This window comes from Charadrius vociferus, unplaced genomic scaffold (genome assembly GCF_000708025.1).
Source record: "Charadrius vociferus isolate BGI_N301 unplaced genomic scaffold, ASM70802v2 scaffold263, whole genome shotgun sequence".
Taxonomy (NCBI): domain Eukaryota; kingdom Metazoa; phylum Chordata; class Aves; order Charadriiformes; family Charadriidae; genus Charadrius; species Charadrius vociferus.
The window spans coordinates 365,697-387,430 of NW_009647769.1; the positions used below are offsets into that span (position 1 = coordinate 365,697).

Here is a 21,734-nt window from a genome sequence, read left to right on the forward strand (position 1 = left end):
AGGAATGTCTTCCATTATGTATAGTAATGTATTAAAAACAATGTACTATCTATGGGCCTCTAAAGTGTAGGGGTACCATAGATAGAGAGAGATATATATGAAGTATACTACTGTTTAGTTCTTGTTGTCTCAGAAGACACTTAACGTAAATGAAATGATACTCTGTATAGACAGCTTAACCACGAGGTGGCACTGTATGAACTATTTTTATTGGAGTGACCATACCTGAAGAGGTGGTACTTGTACTTTGATTTTTAGTTTGTTTTTTTTTAAATGCATTCATCACATTTTGCACCTATTGCAAAATACTTTTAGCCACAGGCATTCAGGACAGCAGAGTATTAGGCAGTCTTTCAAAGGCCTTTCAAAGGTCTTTAAGAGTGTCAAATGTGAGAAGGTGTAGGTATGTGACACTAAATCTCCATGGACCTCTTCATGGGGAAAATGCATCGTGTGAGTGGACCTTAAAAATTCTGTCTGTATGAGAGAGCACATACATCCCGACATGTCCCTGCCTATAGCAGGGGGTTGGAACTCGATGATCTTCAAGGTCCCTTCCAACCTAAACCGTTCTTTGATTCTATGCTCAGTCAGTTCCGCTAGTTAATGTGAGGGAGAGGTGGTGTCACTTGTCGTCCCCAGCTATTGCATGTGCTACGTTGCAGTACATCAGGCCATAGCTGGAGATTGCAGAGTCCTTTCTTCTATTCTCTCCTCCAAGCCTTCTTTCACAGCTGCAAAGAATCAGTCACAACAGTGCTCACAACATTTTATATGATTCTTTATGGATATAGTTTATATTTTCTGTAATAAATATTTTGTTAAATCGTGTTACTTTCAAACTTCATAAAACCATTGTTTTGCTTCCTTAGCATTTATGGAAAAAAAACCCCAAACCCATCTTCTGTATAAATCCACAGCTGGCCAGTTTAAAATTAATCTGCAGAAGAGACTTCTGACATCCCCCTCACAAACAGCAGTACTAGTATTACCAAAGGTAGAACTTGGTAGGTAGGACTTTTCTTCTGCCAAAAAGGCAAAAGTAAACATTATGTAGAAGATGCAGCCGTATGTTTGTCATCATAGATTGTTATGCTTAAACTACTTGATACAGCAATATGGTCAAAATTGCAGTGCTGGTGCTTTAAATTTTTAATCTCAAGATTTAGTTCATTCCCTTCCAAAGATTTTTGTTTACCTTAAGTACCTAACAAACTGCTGAGTTTAAAATGTAAAAATTATGTCACAGAAGAAAGTAATTTTAAATTGTTGTTGGTTTTATGCATGTAAGCACAACTGTGTGAACTAGACATTTTTCCTCCAAATCACTGCCCTTGCATCTGATAAAGATTTTGATTTGATTGGGTGAAACTGAGTAAGACGGAGAAGGGCAGGAGTTTAGGAACAGAGCTACAAATCCTTGTTTTCTTGTACTGACTTATGTCTTGCTGACTTGAAGGTGGCAGAAAGATTGCACCATGGATGGACTTTTAGGAACTGCAGTCAGTAGGGATCCAAAATAAACATTTCAGTTTGGTTTTCGCTTCCTGTTTCTAACAAAAATATTGAAAACTGTTTTCTAGAGAATACACGGAGTTGTAGCTCAAAGCAGTGTTCCTCCATTCTGATTTTCAAAGCTTTTATCTCCATCCCCTTCTTCTCCCCCCAGTGATCATTACTTTACCGGGTTTTTGAGGAACTGAAGCTGGGCTGAAAAGAATCCAAATGTTCTTTTCTTCTCCTACCATGAGTATGTGTAATAACATAGTAGTAAATACTGTGTTTCTCCTGTAAATAATAGTTATTACTGATTTTTTTTAAGATGCAGGATTTTGTTATAGTTACACCCTGTTCTGCTGAGAGCAAAAGGAAAATTAGTAGTTTTATTTGTAAAACAAAATTATCATTATTAAATGCTGTTTTCACAACTAATAACAAGATCACAAGATCTGTTTCACTGCTGTATTTTTAATGATCTATTACATAGCTGTTTATTGGAGGGGAAAAAAGAGCCTTAGCTGGTTTCTACAAACGCTTGCGATTTTTCACTGCAACACTACTACTCCTGGACTGTGGGGAGTCAGCAGATCCCAGATCTTTCCCACTTCTTATTGCATAAGTTTTGTAAATTATAATTTATTAAATACTTTTTTTCATCGGATTGTGCTTTTTTTGTGAATTGCAGATATTTACTCTCTGTGTTAACAAATACATCGTATGAAGAAAAAGATTTAAACAGAAATTTCAAGATTTTTTCAGTGTGCTTTTTCCCCCCTCTCTCAAATAGTAATGTAAAATGAAAATGCAACACTGAAGGATTCCTTGGACGTTTTATAGCCTAATAGAAATATAATTGAACTTAATTTGGAACACATTTGAAATAGTATATTATTTTCTTTTGTATTTTGTTCTCCACATCTGTTTAATTGTGAATGCAATACACATTTCACTTCAGTCAGTGAGTAATATGCTTTTTATTATTATTTTATTTCTATTCAGCTGCTGGGTGTCATTGGTAAGCGACACTATGCTTACTCTTTGGCATTTCTTCAATTATATTGGAAAAATAAACTGTCACTTGTATTTTTTTTCTCCCTTGTAATTTATGTGTTTTGTTCGAAATGCTTAAATTAGTTGTTTGGTTTTTTTTTTTCTTCAAAAAATAGAAGTGTTCCATGGCTTGCAATAATCCTGTTTCTAAGCAGATGTAATTGGGGATGTTAGCAGTGTTCAGTCCCCATCCTGCACTTGCTATCATGCTTCAGCCCCAACAGAAAGGTAGCCTGCTCTAAAAATGAGCTGGGCATGCGTTCTTGGTACTTCCTCTACTAGCAGGAATCCATTTGGGATTATGCACTCTGGGCTGTAATCGTTCATCCATTAAATATCTAACTAAGGCTCATTTGCTTAAAACCAGCGAACAACTATCAAATGAAAATAACTTTTCTGCTACTGATGATGTGGTAGCCTAGAAGAAGGAGAAAGCCTTGTGTTGCAGTGCAACAAATTGCTTCTGCTGTCTGTCATCTGGACCACATGTTGTTTACATGTGGAGTCCTGGACTTGTCAGTACATGCTTATATGTACAAAAATGGAAAAGCTGATTTTTCATTTATTTATTTATTTATTTGTGTGGGGTGAGGGAATGGGAGGGTCAAAGAAAAGTTACCTTTAGTATCTGTTTAGAGGAGCCCAGAAAATCAGATGGTTTTGAATGATTCATAGTAGAAGCATCGATGCAAGATTTTTAGAACTATAAAAATGGTAACTCATTAACTGTAAAGTTGAGCTAATAGAACAGTTCACCTCATCACAGTTTGTTTTACCAATTTTCATGTTTCGATAACAGGTACACGTTGGATGAGTTTGGAACAGCTAGGAGGAGTGCTGTGGTCCGTGGCTTTATAGATGCTCTTACTAGAGGAGGTCTGGGAGGTACTCCCCGCCCCATTGAAATGCACTCCCACGATCCTCTGAGGTACTGTACTAGCAAGAATGTATATGAAGTAATCCTTCTTTTGCCTATTGGCACTTTGAATCTCTGACACTATAAAGCGCTGTGATTTACACAAAAATGTCTGTCTTTATTTAGGTATGTTGGAGACATGCTGGCCTGGTTGCATCAAGCTACAGCTTCTGAAAAAGAACACCTAGAAGCTATGTTAAAGCTTGTAACTATTCAAGGTAGTACTTACTACATTTTAAAACGTAAATTCAGAAGTGATAGAAAGTAAATCTGTGATAAACCAGAAAGTGTGATTAATTTCTTAGACTGGGCTTCAGTTATGGGAGTCTGAGCTTAGATTTTCCTGGAAATAATGTCAGAAGGGCTGGTGGTTGCATTTTGCCAGAAGAAAGCCCTTAACGAAAAAGAGTATTTCAAAATGCAGTCTTTTCATTTTACTGTGCTTATAGTAGATTTACTCTAACTTTACAAAGGGACATTTTAGACTGTAGTTGAGTATTCAAGAATTGTCTACAATGTGTGTGAATGCGTACCTCTGTGAAAACATTGTCATAGGGTTGCTTATTGATACGTTGAGGATTCCGGTTATGCCTTGCTCGTTTGTTTAGTAAATTTTTTAAATATAATTCCTTCTTCCTTTAATTCTTTTCCTTCCATGCTACAAGTAAAATGGCATTTACTTCTGTCGTGTGACATGCCATTATGGGTTTACGGAGGTCAAAGTAGGCCGCTCATAGATATGTGAAGCTTTTTAATATCAAAGCCCTCCTTAATTAACAGAAGCACAGATTCTTATGCTTGTTCTTCAGTCCATTTGCTCTATTTTAAATACATTGGACCTATACTTTAAAGACCTTTATCCTGTAGAAGCTGTAATATGATTTGCCTCCATAGCTTCAGCCAAAGACTTGTTTAATAGATTAAGCATGTGCACTCAGTTGTAACAAAGTCGTCGTAAGAACTTACATTTGATCTGTATCTGGTGAGCTCTTCAGACTGTACGTCTTAATTGAGTCCCACTCTGGGATTTAAAGTGAATATGCATTCTCATTTTCCTTCCTGCTGGAAGTACTAATTGGCTTTCCTAATTAACAGTATATGAGCAAGGAGGCTGTTTAGGAACTGTTGTAAATCAAACTAAAGGAATGTTACTGGTTTTTAACTACAGTTACAGTGTAATGTAGAAGTGAATTTAGAATGAATTTAGTATTTATTACTGACAGTATCTTAGGGAGACAGGAAAGCTGGCCTCATGATGGTTTTATGGTAGAGAAAAAGACATGGCAGTTCTTCGTAGATGGCTATCTGATGCTTCTGCTGTAATTGGGGAGTCCTTCAGGAAAAGCTGACCACACTGGGGAGGTTACTGTGTCTGGTTCTGCTGTAGACTGGGCTATTGCTGCTGTCCAGGCCTGCATTTTGTTCTGAAGTTCTCCCATCTCTTTGTGCAGTGCTTTATTTAACTATTAAATCCCTTGGCCTTTTGGCAGGATGTCAGGCTGAGATGCTATGACCACATAATCAGATATATTTAGAGCATTTCAGCCATAGATCAGAGTAAACTGCTTAAGAATACAGAGAATATAAGTGTTTTGGGGAAAAAAAATCATTGGGCCAAAACTTTTTTCCCCGAGAGACTGGTATAAACAAGAGATTCGATATTTCTGTCTGAAGCAAAAATATGTTTTCCTAAGCTCTCCAGGAATGGGTTTGCCATTACTGTTGTACAGCTTTCAAGAAATGTAAGGAGGGATTCTTAGCTTCATACTGGGAGCAACAAAACCTGGGAGGTGCTGCCTGTTAACTCTTCCTCTGCACCTTTGGGATATTTTTTTGATGGCAAGGATGGTTATGTGATAAGATCTGTAAGACAAAACAGTACTTAATGGGATACCATTGGGTTTAACAAGAACCGTTTATGGGAAGTGCAGCCTTATGAAATACCTTGAGATTAGATGTTTTATATAAGTACAGTTCCTGAGTTGGCAATGGTAAGTACAGTGTCTGTAGTACTGGGAGATTCAAGTTGAATTCCCTGTGCTGTTGTACAGTGTTCAGATGTCCTCTTGCACAGGCTACAGCAGAGATTGAGTTAATTTCATTTAGCCATTTAAAAAGTGGCCATCTTGTTTATTTGCAGTTATACATAATGACAGAGATTTGCATCTCCAGAGTGCAAATCTTCCCAACAATGTTAGATCTAATGTTGGCATTTCTGGAGTCTTTCATCACAACTGTTTGTTGTTTTTTTTCTGTTCCCTATAGAGGGAGCCCAAGCAGCTACTATAGATAAGACACCTAACTGGGGATCTAAAGTTAGGTCAGTCAAATGTTGTAACTTTAAGTTCAACTGGAGTAGATTTTTGCAGATGGAACTCGTTTTCTTTTTTAATTCAGGCACCTCAGTTCTGAGTTCAGATTTCTGTTTAAATTCTCCTGTAAGCTCTGTGTAATTTCAGGACTATGGAGAATGTGGTAAATCGCAGCTACACAAAAACTTCCCTTCTCTTCTTTAAAAAAAAAAAAAAAAAAGCCACCTGTATAGCTATGGGTGAGATAGAGGTGGATTTGGTCCCAGTGGAAGAAAAATGGTGTGCTGCATTTTTGGAGAAATGTTCCCATCCCAGTTTTTACTTTAAAGAGAACAAAATATGTAGCCCATAATCACGTATTCAAAAACAGCTTTTAAAAAGTTTTAAAATTTTAAGCTTGCAAATGTTAACTGATTAAAATTAATCTGACCAAAAATGCTATTAAAATTTTAAGCACTGAAAACACATTCAGAAAAGTTTAACTATTTGGCATTGTACTGTACAAGCATAAAGCATCTGGTTCTCGTCTTTGGAGCTTAGATATTCGGCTAACAGGAGTCTTCCAGTCTTTCAGAGGTCTTGCACTTGAAAGGAACGGAGAATTACAGCCATTCTGTTTAAGGGATGCAGTAGAAACCCATTTTTCATGGGGTTACAGGATCCCAGCTGGAGAGCAGAAGCCAAACAAAATCCAAGAGAGATCTCTCCCTCATAGAAGGATACACAGAGAAAAAAGATATGTGGTGTAGCAGGCAGACGGAAGCATATCTTCAGTAATGAACTGTTTTTTAAAAGGGATTTTGAGCATCTAAGAATTATTTATTCCATAATTATGTCAGCGTGGCATACTAATACTTGCAACAGTTACATAAACCATTGTGCTGGAAGTTTGCTGAATCCAAAATATTCTAATTGGAAATGAAAATATATGTGACGGCACAGATAGATCAAGATTTTATTTCCGTGTCCTTTGGTATTTTGTATTTGAACTTGTATATTTTTGCAGCTAAGCTTTCATACCCAACAACTTGTTGTTAAGTCAATCTGGTCTAGATACACTGTTTCAAATACGTGCTAAGTGCTTGTTATATTGATGAACAGGAAAAGCGTGACTGTTCCTACTAAAAAAATGTAAATTGTTAGGGTGTATCTGGGAGCTAGCCGTTACATAACAGACCATACATCTTGTGGTTTGTAGTCTTGCTTTCTGCCTTGATATCAATACTCAAACACGTAAACATATTTTTATTACCTTACCAGTTTAGTGTGCTGAAATTCTCACAGCCACCACACTGAAGTCAGTTGTTTCTGCTTACGTAGCTTTTCACGTGTCTTGGTGTAAAGAGACCTTGGCAGAGATCTCTGATCTTTCAGAATTTTTACTCTCAGAGGTAATCTCTTTTAGTTTCAAGTAAGATCTGCAAAATATAGCTTCAGGTCACCTGATTTCTATCACATGTCACAGTTGGTTTGTTTACTGTTCATTGCATGGGTCCCATCTGAAGATGAACTCCTGTTGACAAGTTTTAAATTAGAATTAAAGTATTGCTTTCTCCATAAATCTATTCTGAGTTGTTACTGAAGTGAGAGCTTGAAGATCTGTTGCTTTCAGTTTGATTGATTTGTGACAGTACTGGTTGCCATGCGACAATTCATTTGTGTTCCATGATAAGATAGGGCAATATTCTCTTTTGTATATATTTCTATGAAAGATGAGTTTCAATTGCTGCCGGGGAGGAAGCGTTAGCTAATGCTGCAGCACACAGCAGTGTGGAGGTACATATGTGATTTAATTTGTAACGATGCCATGAGCATGTCAGTACTGAATGCTGACAGACACGTGTATTTGCAGTTCAGACTTTTCAAAATGGTACGTACTGTTGCTCCTTGAGCATCTCACTGGCCTGGTTTTGGTTTGGTTTTTTTTCCTGTTTAAATTCATGAAGTGCTAATATTGAGCCTTCCCGTGACAGTTTTTTGCTCCATCATTTATTCTTCCCCTTGCTCCTTCTCCTTCAAATCCCAGGCACTATGTTGTGCTAGGAAGCAATTGCATAGCATAAGGTAATGACTCTCCAGGACTCTGTTTTGTCATGCAGCTATTTCTTAATGGCTGGATTTGAAGTTCAGTGGAGGTGTAAACTAGTCTTGTGGAGAAAAGAACATGCAGTTCATAATGCTTTTTATAGAGTAGCTCCTACATTTGTTTATTTGTTTTATAGTCTTGAAGAAAAGAGAATTACATTTGCATAATCTTAGCATGTGTTTGCATTAACTGTAGGTGTGGAAGAAAATATTCAAGAAGTAGTTGGACACATCACAGAAGGTGTCTGCAGGCCTCTGAAGGTGAAGTATTTTGTTTTCCTTAGCATTCTAAATATAAACATTGTTCTGTCATGTTTTTTCAAAACCTGTGTCCCCATCCCTGCAACGTATTTTCATCGCCCTTCGTTACAAGTTAGATTCTCAACTTTGAGAATCATAAAACCCTGAAAATTAAAGATGCCATAGTTCATAGATAGCTGGTTTAAATAGCTATATGGTGAGAGATACTATGATACTAAATCTGTATCTTGATTATTCTTTTTTTTAACTTTTCCTAAGTTCAGGAGTGCTTATATACAAAAGTTTAGCTTTGGGATAAGTGCATAGGAATGGCAGTAGTGGATCAAATGAAAAATCAATTTAATTTACTACCCTGTTTTTCATAGTGACCATTAGCATATGCTTAGGGAAGAACGTACAGGTTATGCAGTCTTGTCATGGTACTACTGTAGAATAGTTTCCTCACCTATTTGTGGAGATACTAACGACTTACTGAGCCATAGCTACTGACTTTGTATTTAATAAACATCAATAGGTTTTTCTTGCATGAATATATCAAGGTGATATAAAACGTTGGTATTCACAACATATCCTGCAGGAGGGAAGGGCACAGTTTAACTGTATGCTGTGTGAAAAGCCAGCTCCTTTTGGTTTTGCTTTGTTTAGTAACTCCAGCTCTTGTATTGAAGGAGACCATGAAAAATTGTTTTCTGCTTAGCATCTTTATGCTACCCGGAGTTGCTGTATTTCTGTCGCAACCCTCCACAGTTGTCTTTTTTTCAGGCTACAGCCTTAGTCAGTTTAGGGGACCCATTTGATAGAAATCATTAATAGTGATCCATCAGATGATTGATTGTCTTATTTATTGGATGTGATTCACATAAACACAAAATAAAATTATCATGGTGATGAAGCTGATACCAATGGTTGCCTGAGGGTGCAGTGTATAAATCAAAGTGTTTTTGAAGTAAAATCTACTGTACTAAATACTATTATAATAAATTTCTCTGAGGCTGCTGTGCCTATAACAACTGTGTTCAGTTGCCAAATATTTAGTCTCAAATGTTAACAGGTAAGTTCTGAATGCTTTACGTAAGTTCCTAATAAGAAAGAGATAAGATCTGAAGAGAGGTAAAAATCAAGGAAGCGCCATTTAGAATGTCACAGAATCACGGAAGGTTTGAGTTTGGCAGGGACCTCTGGAGGTCATCTGGTCCAGACTCCCTGCTGAAGCTGGGTCGCCTAGAGCCAGTTGCTCAGGACTGTATCCAGATGGCTTTTGAATACCTCCAAGGATGGAGACTCCACAGCCTCTCTGGGCAACTTATGCTGTTGCTCAGTCACCCTCACATTAAAAAAGTGTTTTCTGATGTTCAGACAGAACCTCCTGTGTTTCTGTTCGTGCCTATTGCCATATAATTATGATAATTCTTCACAGGATTTAGTTTTTGACCTGTTGAAAAACACCTGTCATATGAGACAAACTAACTAATATCACGGGGTCTTTTTTTTTGGAAGATATTTTGCAAGCTTTCTGTGTTGTTCTTGCATGTTTTAGTTCTGTTAATACTGAATGCTGATGTTTGAGTTCAGTGTTTCTGTGCATTCCAAGAAATTAGGGATAGAATCAAACCTTTGTGTAAGTCAGAGGGAGTTTTGGTCTTGATTTGAGTACTTGTGATTTGTACAGTTTGGTACAAAATACCTTCCATTTTGATTGCCAAACTCTTTATACTTATGTGCTTCTGCTATTTGTAGAAATATCGCCTGAAATATTGTAGGTAGGTAGTTACTGTGCTAATAAAAATGAAAAAAAAACCCTAAAAGAACAATTAAAGACTTCCCATTGTATTCTGTATTTTAATAGAATGCAACTTATGTTAATTCACTGCCAGTCTAGACTTCCCAATGTAAAATATGTAGTATTTGTTGTTTCCTCTGGGGAAATCTTCCATAGCAATGAAGTAGAAAAAAAAAACCAAAACAAAACAAACCCAAACCCCCAAGCAGAAGAGCCTTCATACAGTGTTGTTAGATAATTGCAAGCCATCGTGTTGAGAGGAACAACAAAAATAGACTTAGTTTGGAGGAGTGTTTTCTACAATACGTTGTTCTTACTGAGGATTGTCCACAATAAGAAAAATAACTGCATTAATTTCAGGGAAAACACTCTTTGTTGTAGTTGTGTTGTACCACAGTAGACTACTTTTCTAGTGGATTTCTGCTGATGTTTGCAAACCTGTCACTTTGATTTGAGCTGATGCTGAAGTATAAAATAGCCTGATAAAAGCCTAGTCGTCGAATTTCCATGAGCACTTTTCACTACTTGCAGAATTGTCTAGAATTTTCTTACTGGTTTATGCCTTTCCATGTGAATATACAGTATAATACTATTTCCTTACTTTTGAAGGAGGATTATGCTTATATGCAGTATAAATTGTCCGCGTTTTTTACAGATAGTTGGTTTGAATTTTAGGCGTCCAAGTGAATCTTGAGTACTCACTGATGGTAGATCTTACCACAGGCCTCTCATTTCAGATGGAAGTAGGAGGACCCTATAAAACATTTAAATAAAGGTCCTAATCTCTTCTATAGCACTTAAGATGAGGTCAAAACTAACAAAATCTTTTTGATGCCTTATGTAGACTTCAGATAGTCTTTTATGGTCAGCTGACTACAGCACACATAGGATTAAGACACAGTAGGAGCTATAAGTCCAGGACTTCCCTGAGCAGGTTAGGTTGAGTCACCTGCAAATTTTGGTTCTTCTGTGCAGTGAAGACTTCTGTATGGGAAGCAGCAATGCTTCTTTTCCTGCTTTTTTTTTAAATTATCATTTTTGTTTCCTAACCTGAAGATATTTAGGTTTCTTTTCTCTCCTTCTGCCTATTCTGTCTATTCCTTAAGTATTTTCTTTATTTTTAGTTATTGCTATTTTTTTATTTCTTTGGTCAATATTTTGATTTTCCTCTTTTTCCCTTGTCTGTCTTACTCTCTTTTGCTGTACACGTAGATTATACTCAGTATCTGTGCCCAAATGACCTTTTACGCAGCATAGGAGACAGGCATTTTTGTATATACCTTCATATACACATATGCATTGGAAAGCAAAGTTCACCTGAGTGTTGAAATGAACTTTTGTGCATTGAGCATTGCAAATAAGAGTCAACAGTTATTGTTTGGGTTTGGTCTCTGACTCTAGATGCAAAGGGAGAGGATTGAGGAGGCATAATCTCAGTTGATTCTCCCTGCAGCTGGCTCTGACAAGAAGGCACTGCTGCACATCGTGTTCCGTTGAACAGCAGACGGATAACTTGGGGCAGCGGGTGGTGGCTGGTGATTTGTGTGTAGCCCTTTCACACACAGGCACGTGGGAGAACAGTGCAGTGATAAGTCACTGTCTCTCACTGCTTTGTAAGTGCCCAAAGATTGACCCTGGGGCAGCCTTTTATGAGTGGGTTGAGACTGTGTGTGCCATGGAGACAAGTCATCAACTGTTCAACTCTAAAGACAGTCAGCACTGTTTTGGTCTGTGTAGCCAGTATCTCCTGGTTGAGATAAACAGTCAACATAGCTGTTTTTTTGTTATAAATATGTATAATTAGATACCGGTAGGAGGTATATAATCTCTCCTTTAAGTGAAGGAGAGATTAATCCAGGTGAAATTTTGTCATTTGGGTAAAATACGTAATACTTCGGATGTTCTGAATTGCTGCAGGGTGCTGATGATCAACTGTTGTAATTTAGGGATTTTGCAGCTTTGCAGCTGTTCTTGCTATTCAGTGCTGGGGAGAATTCCAGTGTGTACTGCTATGTATCCATCAAATGATCTCATTATTTTGAAATTTTCAATAACAAGTTTCAACAAAAATCTATAGGGAAACAGGATTTTTTTTTTTGTTTGTGGGTTTTTTTGGTTTTGGTGTTATTTGTTGGGTTTTTGGGTTTTTTTTAAAGAATACATTCACCTGCTTGTTTTGTACCCAGAGGCTTAGCAACCAAGAAGCACTTTGGTTCAAGCAGAATGTTCTAGCTAACTGGACATCATCTTTTAAAATTCATTTCTGGTTAAATTTCTTTGTCAAAAATTAGACATATATTGCATGTAAAATCATAGAGGTTGGCCTTTGAATTGTATGCCCTAAAGGATGCTTATATTTCTTTATTCTGCAGGTTAGAATTGAGCAGGTGATTGTTGCTGAGCCAGGAGCAGTTTTACTCTACAAGATTTCTAATCTTCTCAAGTTCTACCACCATACAATCAGGTATGCAAAATTACCAAGTATGTTAAAAGTGTCTTTTTTTTTTTTTTAATTGTATATATGAAGTTTAATACAGTAAAAAGAGTATTTTTGTGGATTAGTTTTTGCTCTGTACTATGGAATCAAGGAGAAATGTACATAATATCGAGAAAATGCCATTTATCTGTTGTTATTCCTCAATTCATATCAAATTTGCTTTGGAATATAGTGTCAATTTGCCACGGAAACTGTTTCTTTATTGTTCTGTGTTAGATACAAATAGTATACAAAAAAACTACACAAAACATTTAAGGTGACAAAGTCAAGTCCCCTTTGAGAAAATGTTAGAAAGAAATTATCTCTAGAACTTAAATTTTTCTTTTCTTCCTTAAGCAACTATGTCTTGCTACCATTTTTTCTAATTACGCACTTGGATTTTTCTATTGGGAAGATGCATGCCTCATTCTGTATCTCACTGTTGAAGGTGCATCAATCACCTTCCAACCTTCCAGATGCCACCAGGAACACAGAAACTGGAGAAAAGCCAGAACTGCTGGTTTTATACATTGTGGCATTTGCAGTAGTTCATGTTGGTTAGAAACAGCAGTAGCAGAAGAGTCTCCCTCCACAGCCCTGGTCTGAACTGTTAACAATTTGAATCACTAATATTACTGCTTGAACTTCTTTTCTGTCTGAAAAGACATTTAGATCTTGGGCAGACTGAGATAAGTGGTTCTTGGGCACCTCCCACTGTATTTAAAATTCTCGGTTGTGGTGGCACTATGGTAGAACACATGTAAGACCTATTCTTAATTTTATTGTCAAAAAAACCTGAAAGATTTTTGCTGTCATTTTTCTGTCTCCAAAGTTACTGTTTCCCAGTGATTATAAATCATGGTGCAATTGAAAATGTAATGTTAAAATGGCGCGTCTTAGGAAGTCTTACCTGTTGCTTTCTGTCTTGTTAATGATACGTTGTTTAAAGACCCGTGAAGTACCTTCTACCAGCTGCATAATTTCTTCTGTATAGAGGAAATACACCTGACTAATGAATGGAAAATGCAGTTTAAAAATTATTTATTAAATGCAACAAGATTATAATCTGAAAATCAAGATACAAGTTTAAATTAGTCCTGTTATGATGCAGTGAATTTATACTGCCATTTTTGTAACTTAAAAGTGCTTTTACTTTAGACAGAAGGTAGATCTGTAGGAGGAGCATAGTCATGTAGTGCCGTTTAAGGTTTATGTGGTATTCATGCTAAGTGTAATAGCTTGACACTTGAATAGCAAGACATGAATTCTTATTTTTTTTTTGTGATGCCTAACATCACAATGAAGAAAGCAGAGAGATGATACTATCCCTCAAGGACAGTGTGACAGAAGAGTTATCAACCCTTTTTGTTTATGTAATCTGTGTTCTATAATAGAAGTAAATTTACAGAATAACAAACCAAAAATCCAGTAAATTTTAGAACTCTATTAAAAATGTTTGTGCAAAGCTTTAGATGCCTGTACTTAATATCTGCTTAATGACATAGTTGATAAAGCTTGTTCTCACAGTCAGCTTATGAGGCTATCTCTCAGCTAATATGGAGAGCAGTTCCCTGCAATTATTTGTTGTAAATTTTCAACTTTGCAAATAATTATATTTGAAATGCCATCTAAAGTATCTGACCCTGTCATGTTCCCCCCCTTTCAGTTTATTTAATTAATCTTAATTTTGTTTTCAGTGGTATTGTAGGAAACAGTGCAGCCACACTGTTGACAACAATTGAAGAAATGCATTTGTTGAGCAAGAAAATATTCTTTAATAGTCTGAGTCTTCATGCAAGTAAACTAATGGACAAGGTTTGTTTCAAAACCATACAGATTTCATGTTTCAAAACATTCTTTCATTTCCCTTTTGTCTAGTAAGATTATTAGATGAATAGCTATTTCTATATTTCTAACGTATTTGTTCTTAACCTACAAGAAAAATGCAAAAATTACATAGATTTACAGAAACTATTCTTTTCACAAAGCTTGTAGTTTGCTGACCCTTGGTCAATGTTGTTCTGTGGTCTCAAAGTCGTTTTCTCATTCTGCACAGCTTGCATCTGGTCCCAATTTCCTGTCTTTCTGCAAGGGCTGAGGAATGACTTTCTCAAAAGAACAGTTGTTCTTCCTCTTCTTCCCTTCTGTATATCCCAGTGACTCTTTTCAGTGGTTTAATTTGTTCATCAGGTTACTCCCAAGTTGCTACCACCCACAGTCCATACTCCTAATACATTGTTTGTTGTCACGGGGTATTTCTGTTTGAACACTGTGTCATTGGAATAGTAGTTCCTCTACTACTAATGCTTCTTCAAGGGTTTGTTAAAGCTTGAGTTCATAAAACGTACAATGGACAGGGACAATATGCGTTTACCAAGAAAAAAACCCAAACTAACAGCTTGCTATGGGCATTTGCTTAGCTGTATGTGAATTTCTCAAAACGTTTTATTTTCTAATACTTAAGCTAAAATAAAATAGGTGTATACTTGTTCCCTTTATGAAGAGAAACGAGTAGTGATGGGCCTTAGCAAAAGTATGTCACTGTTCTTTACTTACAAAGAATGTGCAAACAAAGTAGTGCTTAAAGAAAGAAATTTTCTTGGCTTGGAACTGTAAGACAGCTCTGTATCCATCTCTGTTGTATTTAGCTCTGTTGTATTTATCCTGCTGGGTCTTACATCTGTACTCAAACAGGATCCAGCATAATTTTTCAACTCATGCAACTCACAATCTTTGTACTTCTGGTTTGGGTGATATGCTGTTTTCAGTTTGGAGACGTGTAGAATTCAGAAGGAGAAGAAGGAGCGATAAAGGAATTGTGATCCCCCAGCTCAGTGTGTGTTCTTTGTATTGTCTCTGTGGGAAGGTTGTGTAATCCTCTTTCCCCTCTTAGTTCCCTTTCCCTCTGCCCCAGCCTGGATGTAACTGGCTGTAGATGCTGCCATTGTTTTATAAAGGAGTCAAATTTGGTTTTACTGACGTTAAATGAAGCCGGTGATTGCACTGCCACCTTCAGTGGTGTTTTATTAGAAATAATGAATGGCATACCAAGCCTACTACGTAATGTAAAAAGATCATAATAGTTCTGTTTCTCATAAACACATATTATAAATTAAATCTGAAACATTGACAATTTTACATTGCATATATGCCCTATGAAAATCTTTCCTCAGGATATAATTGAGGTCAGAAGCTTAAAGACACTCAGAGGAGGACTAGATATATGAGTAACAAAGTCATCCATGATTGTTTATTAATCTCTGTGCTTCGGGAGGTAACAATGAGGTAACTCCATGGCTGAGAAGGAATCTTACTGTACTGATGTGGAGTTCTTGTAACTGAGAGTTCTAGACATCTTTTGAAGCACCTTATATTATTACCCTTTTGTGACCGGACTACTGTATCGATAGAATGATGTCTTATCTCCTCATGACTGAAATTAGGTTTACTTCACAAAAAATACAAAATTAATAGGCTGAATTATTCTCAGAGAAACATTCATTTCCATGAGCTAAAGACCCTATTTTATCATAAATTTAATTGTCCTGTTACTTAGTTTATTGTGTGTTAATATACAGATAACCAGCTTTTATGCTTTTTCATATGTCTTCATTAATTTAGTAGTGAATGTCACAATGCTTTTACGTTTTGAGGAATCTCAAGGTTGCTTTTTACCATCCTTTTTATTAATGTGTGTTCAGACCAAAATTGTGTATGTGTATTAGGAGGAGTCTCTTCACATCCCAAACTTTTACCAGCTTTCTGCTAACTATGTATGCACTGCAACTGCTTCCAGATTTTTTTTTATTTTCAGAGAAGATTAAAGCACTGGAAAACAGACCCTTTGTGCTTATATATGCGATTGCAAAGGCTTTGTTGCTGATCCTGTTATGCACAAAGAGAATACTCACTTGTAACATTAGCAAATTACTTTTCACTTGGGCAGTCTGGAAATCATGGTTCCTTTTTTCTGCTTATATTTTGCATCTTAAGGCATTGATAAGCCTGTTTCAAAGAATATCAGCTGTCCATTACTTTGATTAAAATAGGATTCTGAAGTTCAATTTAAATAACCTTGGTAATAGATTAAAATACAAAGAGGGTGGTCTTAAATAAAAAAAAAAAGGTTTTATTTCTATAAACTGAAGTGCCTCTTTTGTTTAGGTCATTGGAAAGTGGTGAATATATCCTGTGTGAGTTACCACACAGGCTATGTATTCCCTCAGTATCATCAGTTGTTGCTGATAATCTGAAAATCGTAAGCAAGAGATTCTGAATGGAAATCAGTTCTACAATTGTTATTTAATTTAAAGAGAATTTAAGTGTTTTCTTAATTGCTTTTTGTAGCTACAAAATTCCAGAAGACTTAGTGGTAATTACCAGTGCATTTGTAACTTGACAGGTGTCGCTTTAGCCCTGTGCAAATTTTCTTGTGCTGTAGTGTGGGGAGAACTGTCTAGAAACACTGATGTGTTACTGTGTCTTGCTGTGGTATGCTTTTTTAATATCTACAGTCTATCTAGTAGTTGATTGACCAGAGTAGTATTTAAGCAAATCTTTCTCTTAAGTATAGCTAGTTAGGAACTTTTTTTTTTTTTAGACAAAGCAAGTTTCATTAAATATGCGAACTCCTCAAGTTCCCTTCCTTTGGATGTAGATGAATGGCAGGATGGTAATTTGACTCTGATGTCCTCATCACCACAGACAATTTAATTCCCTAGGTTATTGATTATGCTGAGTTGAGCATTGCCTTCAAACTGCCTGGGATTTAATTTCTGAAGCACAATGGGAAACTGAGACTTCAGGCTGTTCTTTCTAGGACAAGAAATTAACTTCCTCTTCACATCTATTTTTGAGAAGAGTCCCATATTACATAAGGAGTGTCACAAGCACAGAGCTGTATGGAAACTTAAAGGAAGTTTTAGATCAGGATTCTCCCTCCTGGTTTTCAAGCCATCAGTGTAAATGATACAGGGAAATCTCTGGTTACTTCTGAGTACTTACTGGCTTGCTCAGAAGCACTTTCCTAGGAACGTTTTTTTTTTTTTTCATTACATCAGAAAATCTCAAGCATCCCAGTTGTAATCTGAAAATAAGGTAGTCAGCAGTTCTCACAACTTCAGACTCCTCAGTCAGAGAAACCTTTTCTATGGTGTTCTCATTCAGACTTCTCAAGTAGCTCTTTACAATCTGAAATCTATGTAACAGAAATACTCAGCATACTGCCTGAAAGGAAGTCCATTGTTATCAAAGAAAGGCAATACACAAGGGAGTCTCTTTGGCACCAATACTGCTTGAAATCTGACATGAAGCTTGGTAACAGCGTCATTCCAAAGCCACTTGTTTTCGGGGTTTAAAACGCCATTCACAGCTTTGAGATTCTCAGGTTGTCATAGAACTCAACATAGACATCATATAGAAGCTGTACATCACCACCCTTCTCCCGTGTAACGGAAGGTTCAATGCATCAGCTTTTACTGCAAACGCTGTCTCTCCTTTGCATTGTTAGCTCTTACCCTTCAGAGGTTGGGCAGTCTTGCCAGTACTTTCTAGCTCTGTAACAATTGGTTTGTTCTAGTTGTTGGTTCAGCCAGAATGGGGGGATTTTTTTTGGCCAGTGTTAGTGCCCCTGTGCTGAAAAAACGTGTTGGTTTTTGTTTCTTTTTTGCTTTCTCGGACCCAGCCATGGGTCTACCAGCCTCGCTAGTAAAGTAGATCAGAATTATAGGTTCAATCCTTATGTATCTTTTTATATGTTTCCTTTGACCCTGCACTAATAAATCAAACGTTTGGATATTTGGGATTCTACTTGTATTACTCACTGTTTGGATCTAACTAAGAACAGCCTGGTACAGATTGCCGTTTTACAGATGATGAGAAATCCAGGAGAAAATGCTAAACAAAAATAATTATCAGAACAACAGAAACTGTTCAGATGAAACTGGAAGCAAAGTTCAAAGCATCTAATGCACTGGAGTGGATGGACTGCTCTTTCAGTTCTCTCATACTGAGAGAATTGTCATTTAAAGTCATGAGTCTGCTGGTGAGGCATTTTAACAAGCCTGTTAGACTAACCTATGCCAGCATGTTTTATTGGACCAGCTAATGCATTTAGAGAGTGGGAATTTTCAAGCACACCCGTCATTACTTTGGCTTCAGTAGTACCCCAGAACAATTACTAAAGGAAAGAATGATGGCAAACATTGAATTAAATGGAAGGAGAGTTATCATAAGGGTACTAAAGAGAGATTATGCCAAACCAACGTGTCATCTGCTGTCTGAGCTGTTAGAAGACTTAGTAGAGTACCCCAGATCAAATTTTGGGATTGTTATTCCTTAATGCTGTTCTTTTTACAGTAGACGTATGCAAATTAAATGCTGTGATTGCATTATCTGTCAGTGGGAGAGGTATTAAAACATTGCATGGGAATAACTGTAAACTTCTTCTTCATAATTTGATTCCTGTCAGAATGAAACCTATTAGGTTTCTGGGAAACCAGATATGGGGCAGATTAAATGAGACTGGTTGATGTTGTGATCTGCATGCTGTTGTGGTTTTGAGTGGATCCATGGGAACAAAGCAAAGTTAGCAAGGGTTTTTCTGTTCTCTTTTCTTCCAAGACCAACTTGATAACAGAAAAGAAAAGCCATTCTACTTTGGTGATCTATGTAGGATCCTAATAGGGTTCAGAAGAGTTTAGGATGCTTTCTCTGAAGCTTCTCTGGTTCTTAGACAGCTGCTGTTTAACTACGGTGAATATTGTCTCAATTTGTAGAATGGACTTCTGTAGTTCATGCTGATCAGTTGTAACTGACAGGATAAAACATCCAGATATCTTTTTACAAGGTTCCACATCTGTTGTGCTTTGTCTTCAGTGCATGCCAGTGAGGTTTTTAAAAGACTGTATTAAAAGCTGATTGGACCATTAAAGAAGCCACCAACCTTTTCTTAGTCACTCTAAGCAGTGCTTTCCCTGAGGAGCTCTGTGTTTAAAATTACCTTCTTGTTTTATTTAATAGTAGTATCACAGAATTGCAGAATGGATGAGTTCAGCAGTAACCTGTAGAGGTCCTCTAGTACAGCCACCTTGCTCAAAGAGTGTCAACTAGAGCAGGTTGCCCAGGACTGGTTCCAGTTGAGTTTTTAATGTCTCCAAAGATGGAGACTCCACAACCTCACTGTGCAGCTGTCTCCAGTGTTTGACCGACCTCACAATAAAAAATAGTTTTCCCATCTTTCTGTGTATGCCTCTTGACCTGTCACTGGACACCACTGAGAAGTCTGTCTCCCTCTTCTTTATCCCTCCCGTAACACATTTATACACATTGATAACATTCCCCACCTGAGCCCTTTCTTTACCAGGCTGAACACAGCCTCTGCTTGTGTAGGAGATAGTCCAGTCCCTTCGTGAACTTTGCGGCCTTTTGCTCAGCTCACTCCATTTTGTCCATGTCTCTCTGTACTGTTAACTTTCTAATGTTCAAGTAGGAGTATATAAATAGTTTTGATTGCTTGCCTATGCAGTATTTTCAGTATTTGCAGGTGCACATGTAAGCTTCTAACAAAGCTACTCTCCTTAACATCTGATCCAGTCCTTAATAGAATTAACTGTATTTAATAGGAACAAAAATGGCACATATTTTTTTCCATTTAGTATTCTTTGTAAATGAGAAAAGGAAACAATTAACATAACATGCACTCTCTTCTTGATTGTTGATAACCTCTTTTCTTTTTCCTGTGTTTTCCTTTGCTGTTTGTTAAATCCTTCAAGGCATAATTTGAGTTACTTGCTCTCATAGAGAAACCTGCTCTGGATTGTATATTTGGAGGAAAGATTACTAGCTTAGTAATTATTCCCTGCTGATTGATACGCAGAAATTTAAATGAAGGTATAGCCTTTTATACTAAACCTTATGTACAACTTTTAGTGTCCACTGTAATTTTAGGAGAATTTGTTTCCTTTTTAATTCTGGGAAAAAAAACCAACAATCTACATTCATGCAAAAAGTTAGAATTTTCAAAATGAATATAGCACTGCTTTAATTTTCCTTCCACTTACTGATAATTCTGCCTCTCTATTGCAGTAGTCAGGAATTTCATGCTAACCCCAAAAGAATCTAATGAGCTAAACCTTTTTTCCTTGCTGTGTTTTCTTCTTCCATAATGTTCCTTGCTCCCATCTAGAAGACAGTGTACTTTTAAATAACAGATTAAATGAAAGATGAAGCTAATTTAGAAGCTTCTGACCATCAGCTACTTCAGGAGACAAAAATTCTGTGCAAAGAAGCCTGAAATTATCATTGCCATGATCTATGTGCGTGTTGGAAGTGAAAACCCTATCAAACTCTAGTCTCAAATTAATGCCAAAATATCCCTGAACACGGTCCAGTTCAGGTCTGAGAACAGTGTGTTCAGGGCATAATCAATACCCCTAATAATAACAAGAATAAACAAGAAGAAAGTCACTCAGTGCTGTAAATTTCAGTAAACTTTACTACTAATCAGCACTGAATAAGTGCCTCTTTCTGAATTACTGTTACTTCATTGCTAGAATATTTCTTTTATGCTTTCAAGACTGCTTAGGCTGAACAACAACTGTTCTCTGAACCTATTAGATTTAGTTTTTCATTAGTTCCTCGAATTCAGTATACCATCTCTTGGAAAGTGAGAATAGAGGAACACTTTGTATTCAGAAGGATGCAAGAAAGTTTTTGTTTGATCTGTCTTGGCAGCAGTGTGGGGACATGTACGGTATCTCAAATGTTTCAAAACACACACAGTGTGAAAGCTAGGCCTGTCTCCAAAGAGAGAGAGTTGTTTCTTCTTTCTCTGGTGGCATGTTCATTAGGTACAGATTCATTTCCAGAAGGCTCTGAAATGTTCCACTCTGAAAATGCCTGTTACGCTTATCCTTCTTGGTTTCGTTGGCCATCAGCCTGTGCCCCTTTGATACCTCTTTTCTTCCTTGGAGACTCAGAACACGTATGTTATTATGCTATTAATCAGTAGCTCTCAGTTGGGAAGGTATAGAGCATGTTGCCTGTGGCTTGGGGGTCCATCCAAAGCTGCCTTCTTTTCTTGTTGAGCTGGAGACTTAAGAGCGTTGCAGAAGTGCACGCTGCCTTGTTCTGCTGCACCCAGACACCTTGAGTGAGGCACACAGGCCAGTCCTGGTCCTCTCAAACTTAGTTCTCCCTGCATCCTTCTGGAAAGAGATTATGCCTTGAAGTCTTAGCTGAATCCTGTGTGACCCACCCAGATTTGTGTTTACCCTTGGGTAGGAAGAGGGAAGACAACTGTCGGCAGAAGGCAACGAGGCCAATGGCCTGGGTCATAGTAAGGGTCCAGAGGCA

General features: G+C 37.1%; 1 protein-coding gene across 1 annotated transcript in view; it reads left to right on the forward strand.

The window, feature by feature from the left end:
* Positions 1 to 21,734, forward strand: part of COG6 (component of oligomeric golgi complex 6) — a 55,654-nt gene that overhangs the window by 21,686 nt on the left and 12,234 nt on the right. Inside the window, exons 9-13 of the mRNA XM_009882355.1 lie at positions 3,350 to 3,478; positions 3,593 to 3,684; positions 8,060 to 8,124; positions 12,277 to 12,368; positions 14,078 to 14,195. Of these exons, the coding sequence (XP_009880657.1) occupies positions 3,350 to 3,478; positions 3,593 to 3,684; positions 8,060 to 8,124; positions 12,277 to 12,368; positions 14,078 to 14,195 (496 nt within the window). The remainder of the gene's footprint in view (positions 1 to 3,349; positions 3,479 to 3,592; positions 3,685 to 8,059; positions 8,125 to 12,276; positions 12,369 to 14,077; positions 14,196 to 21,734) is intronic.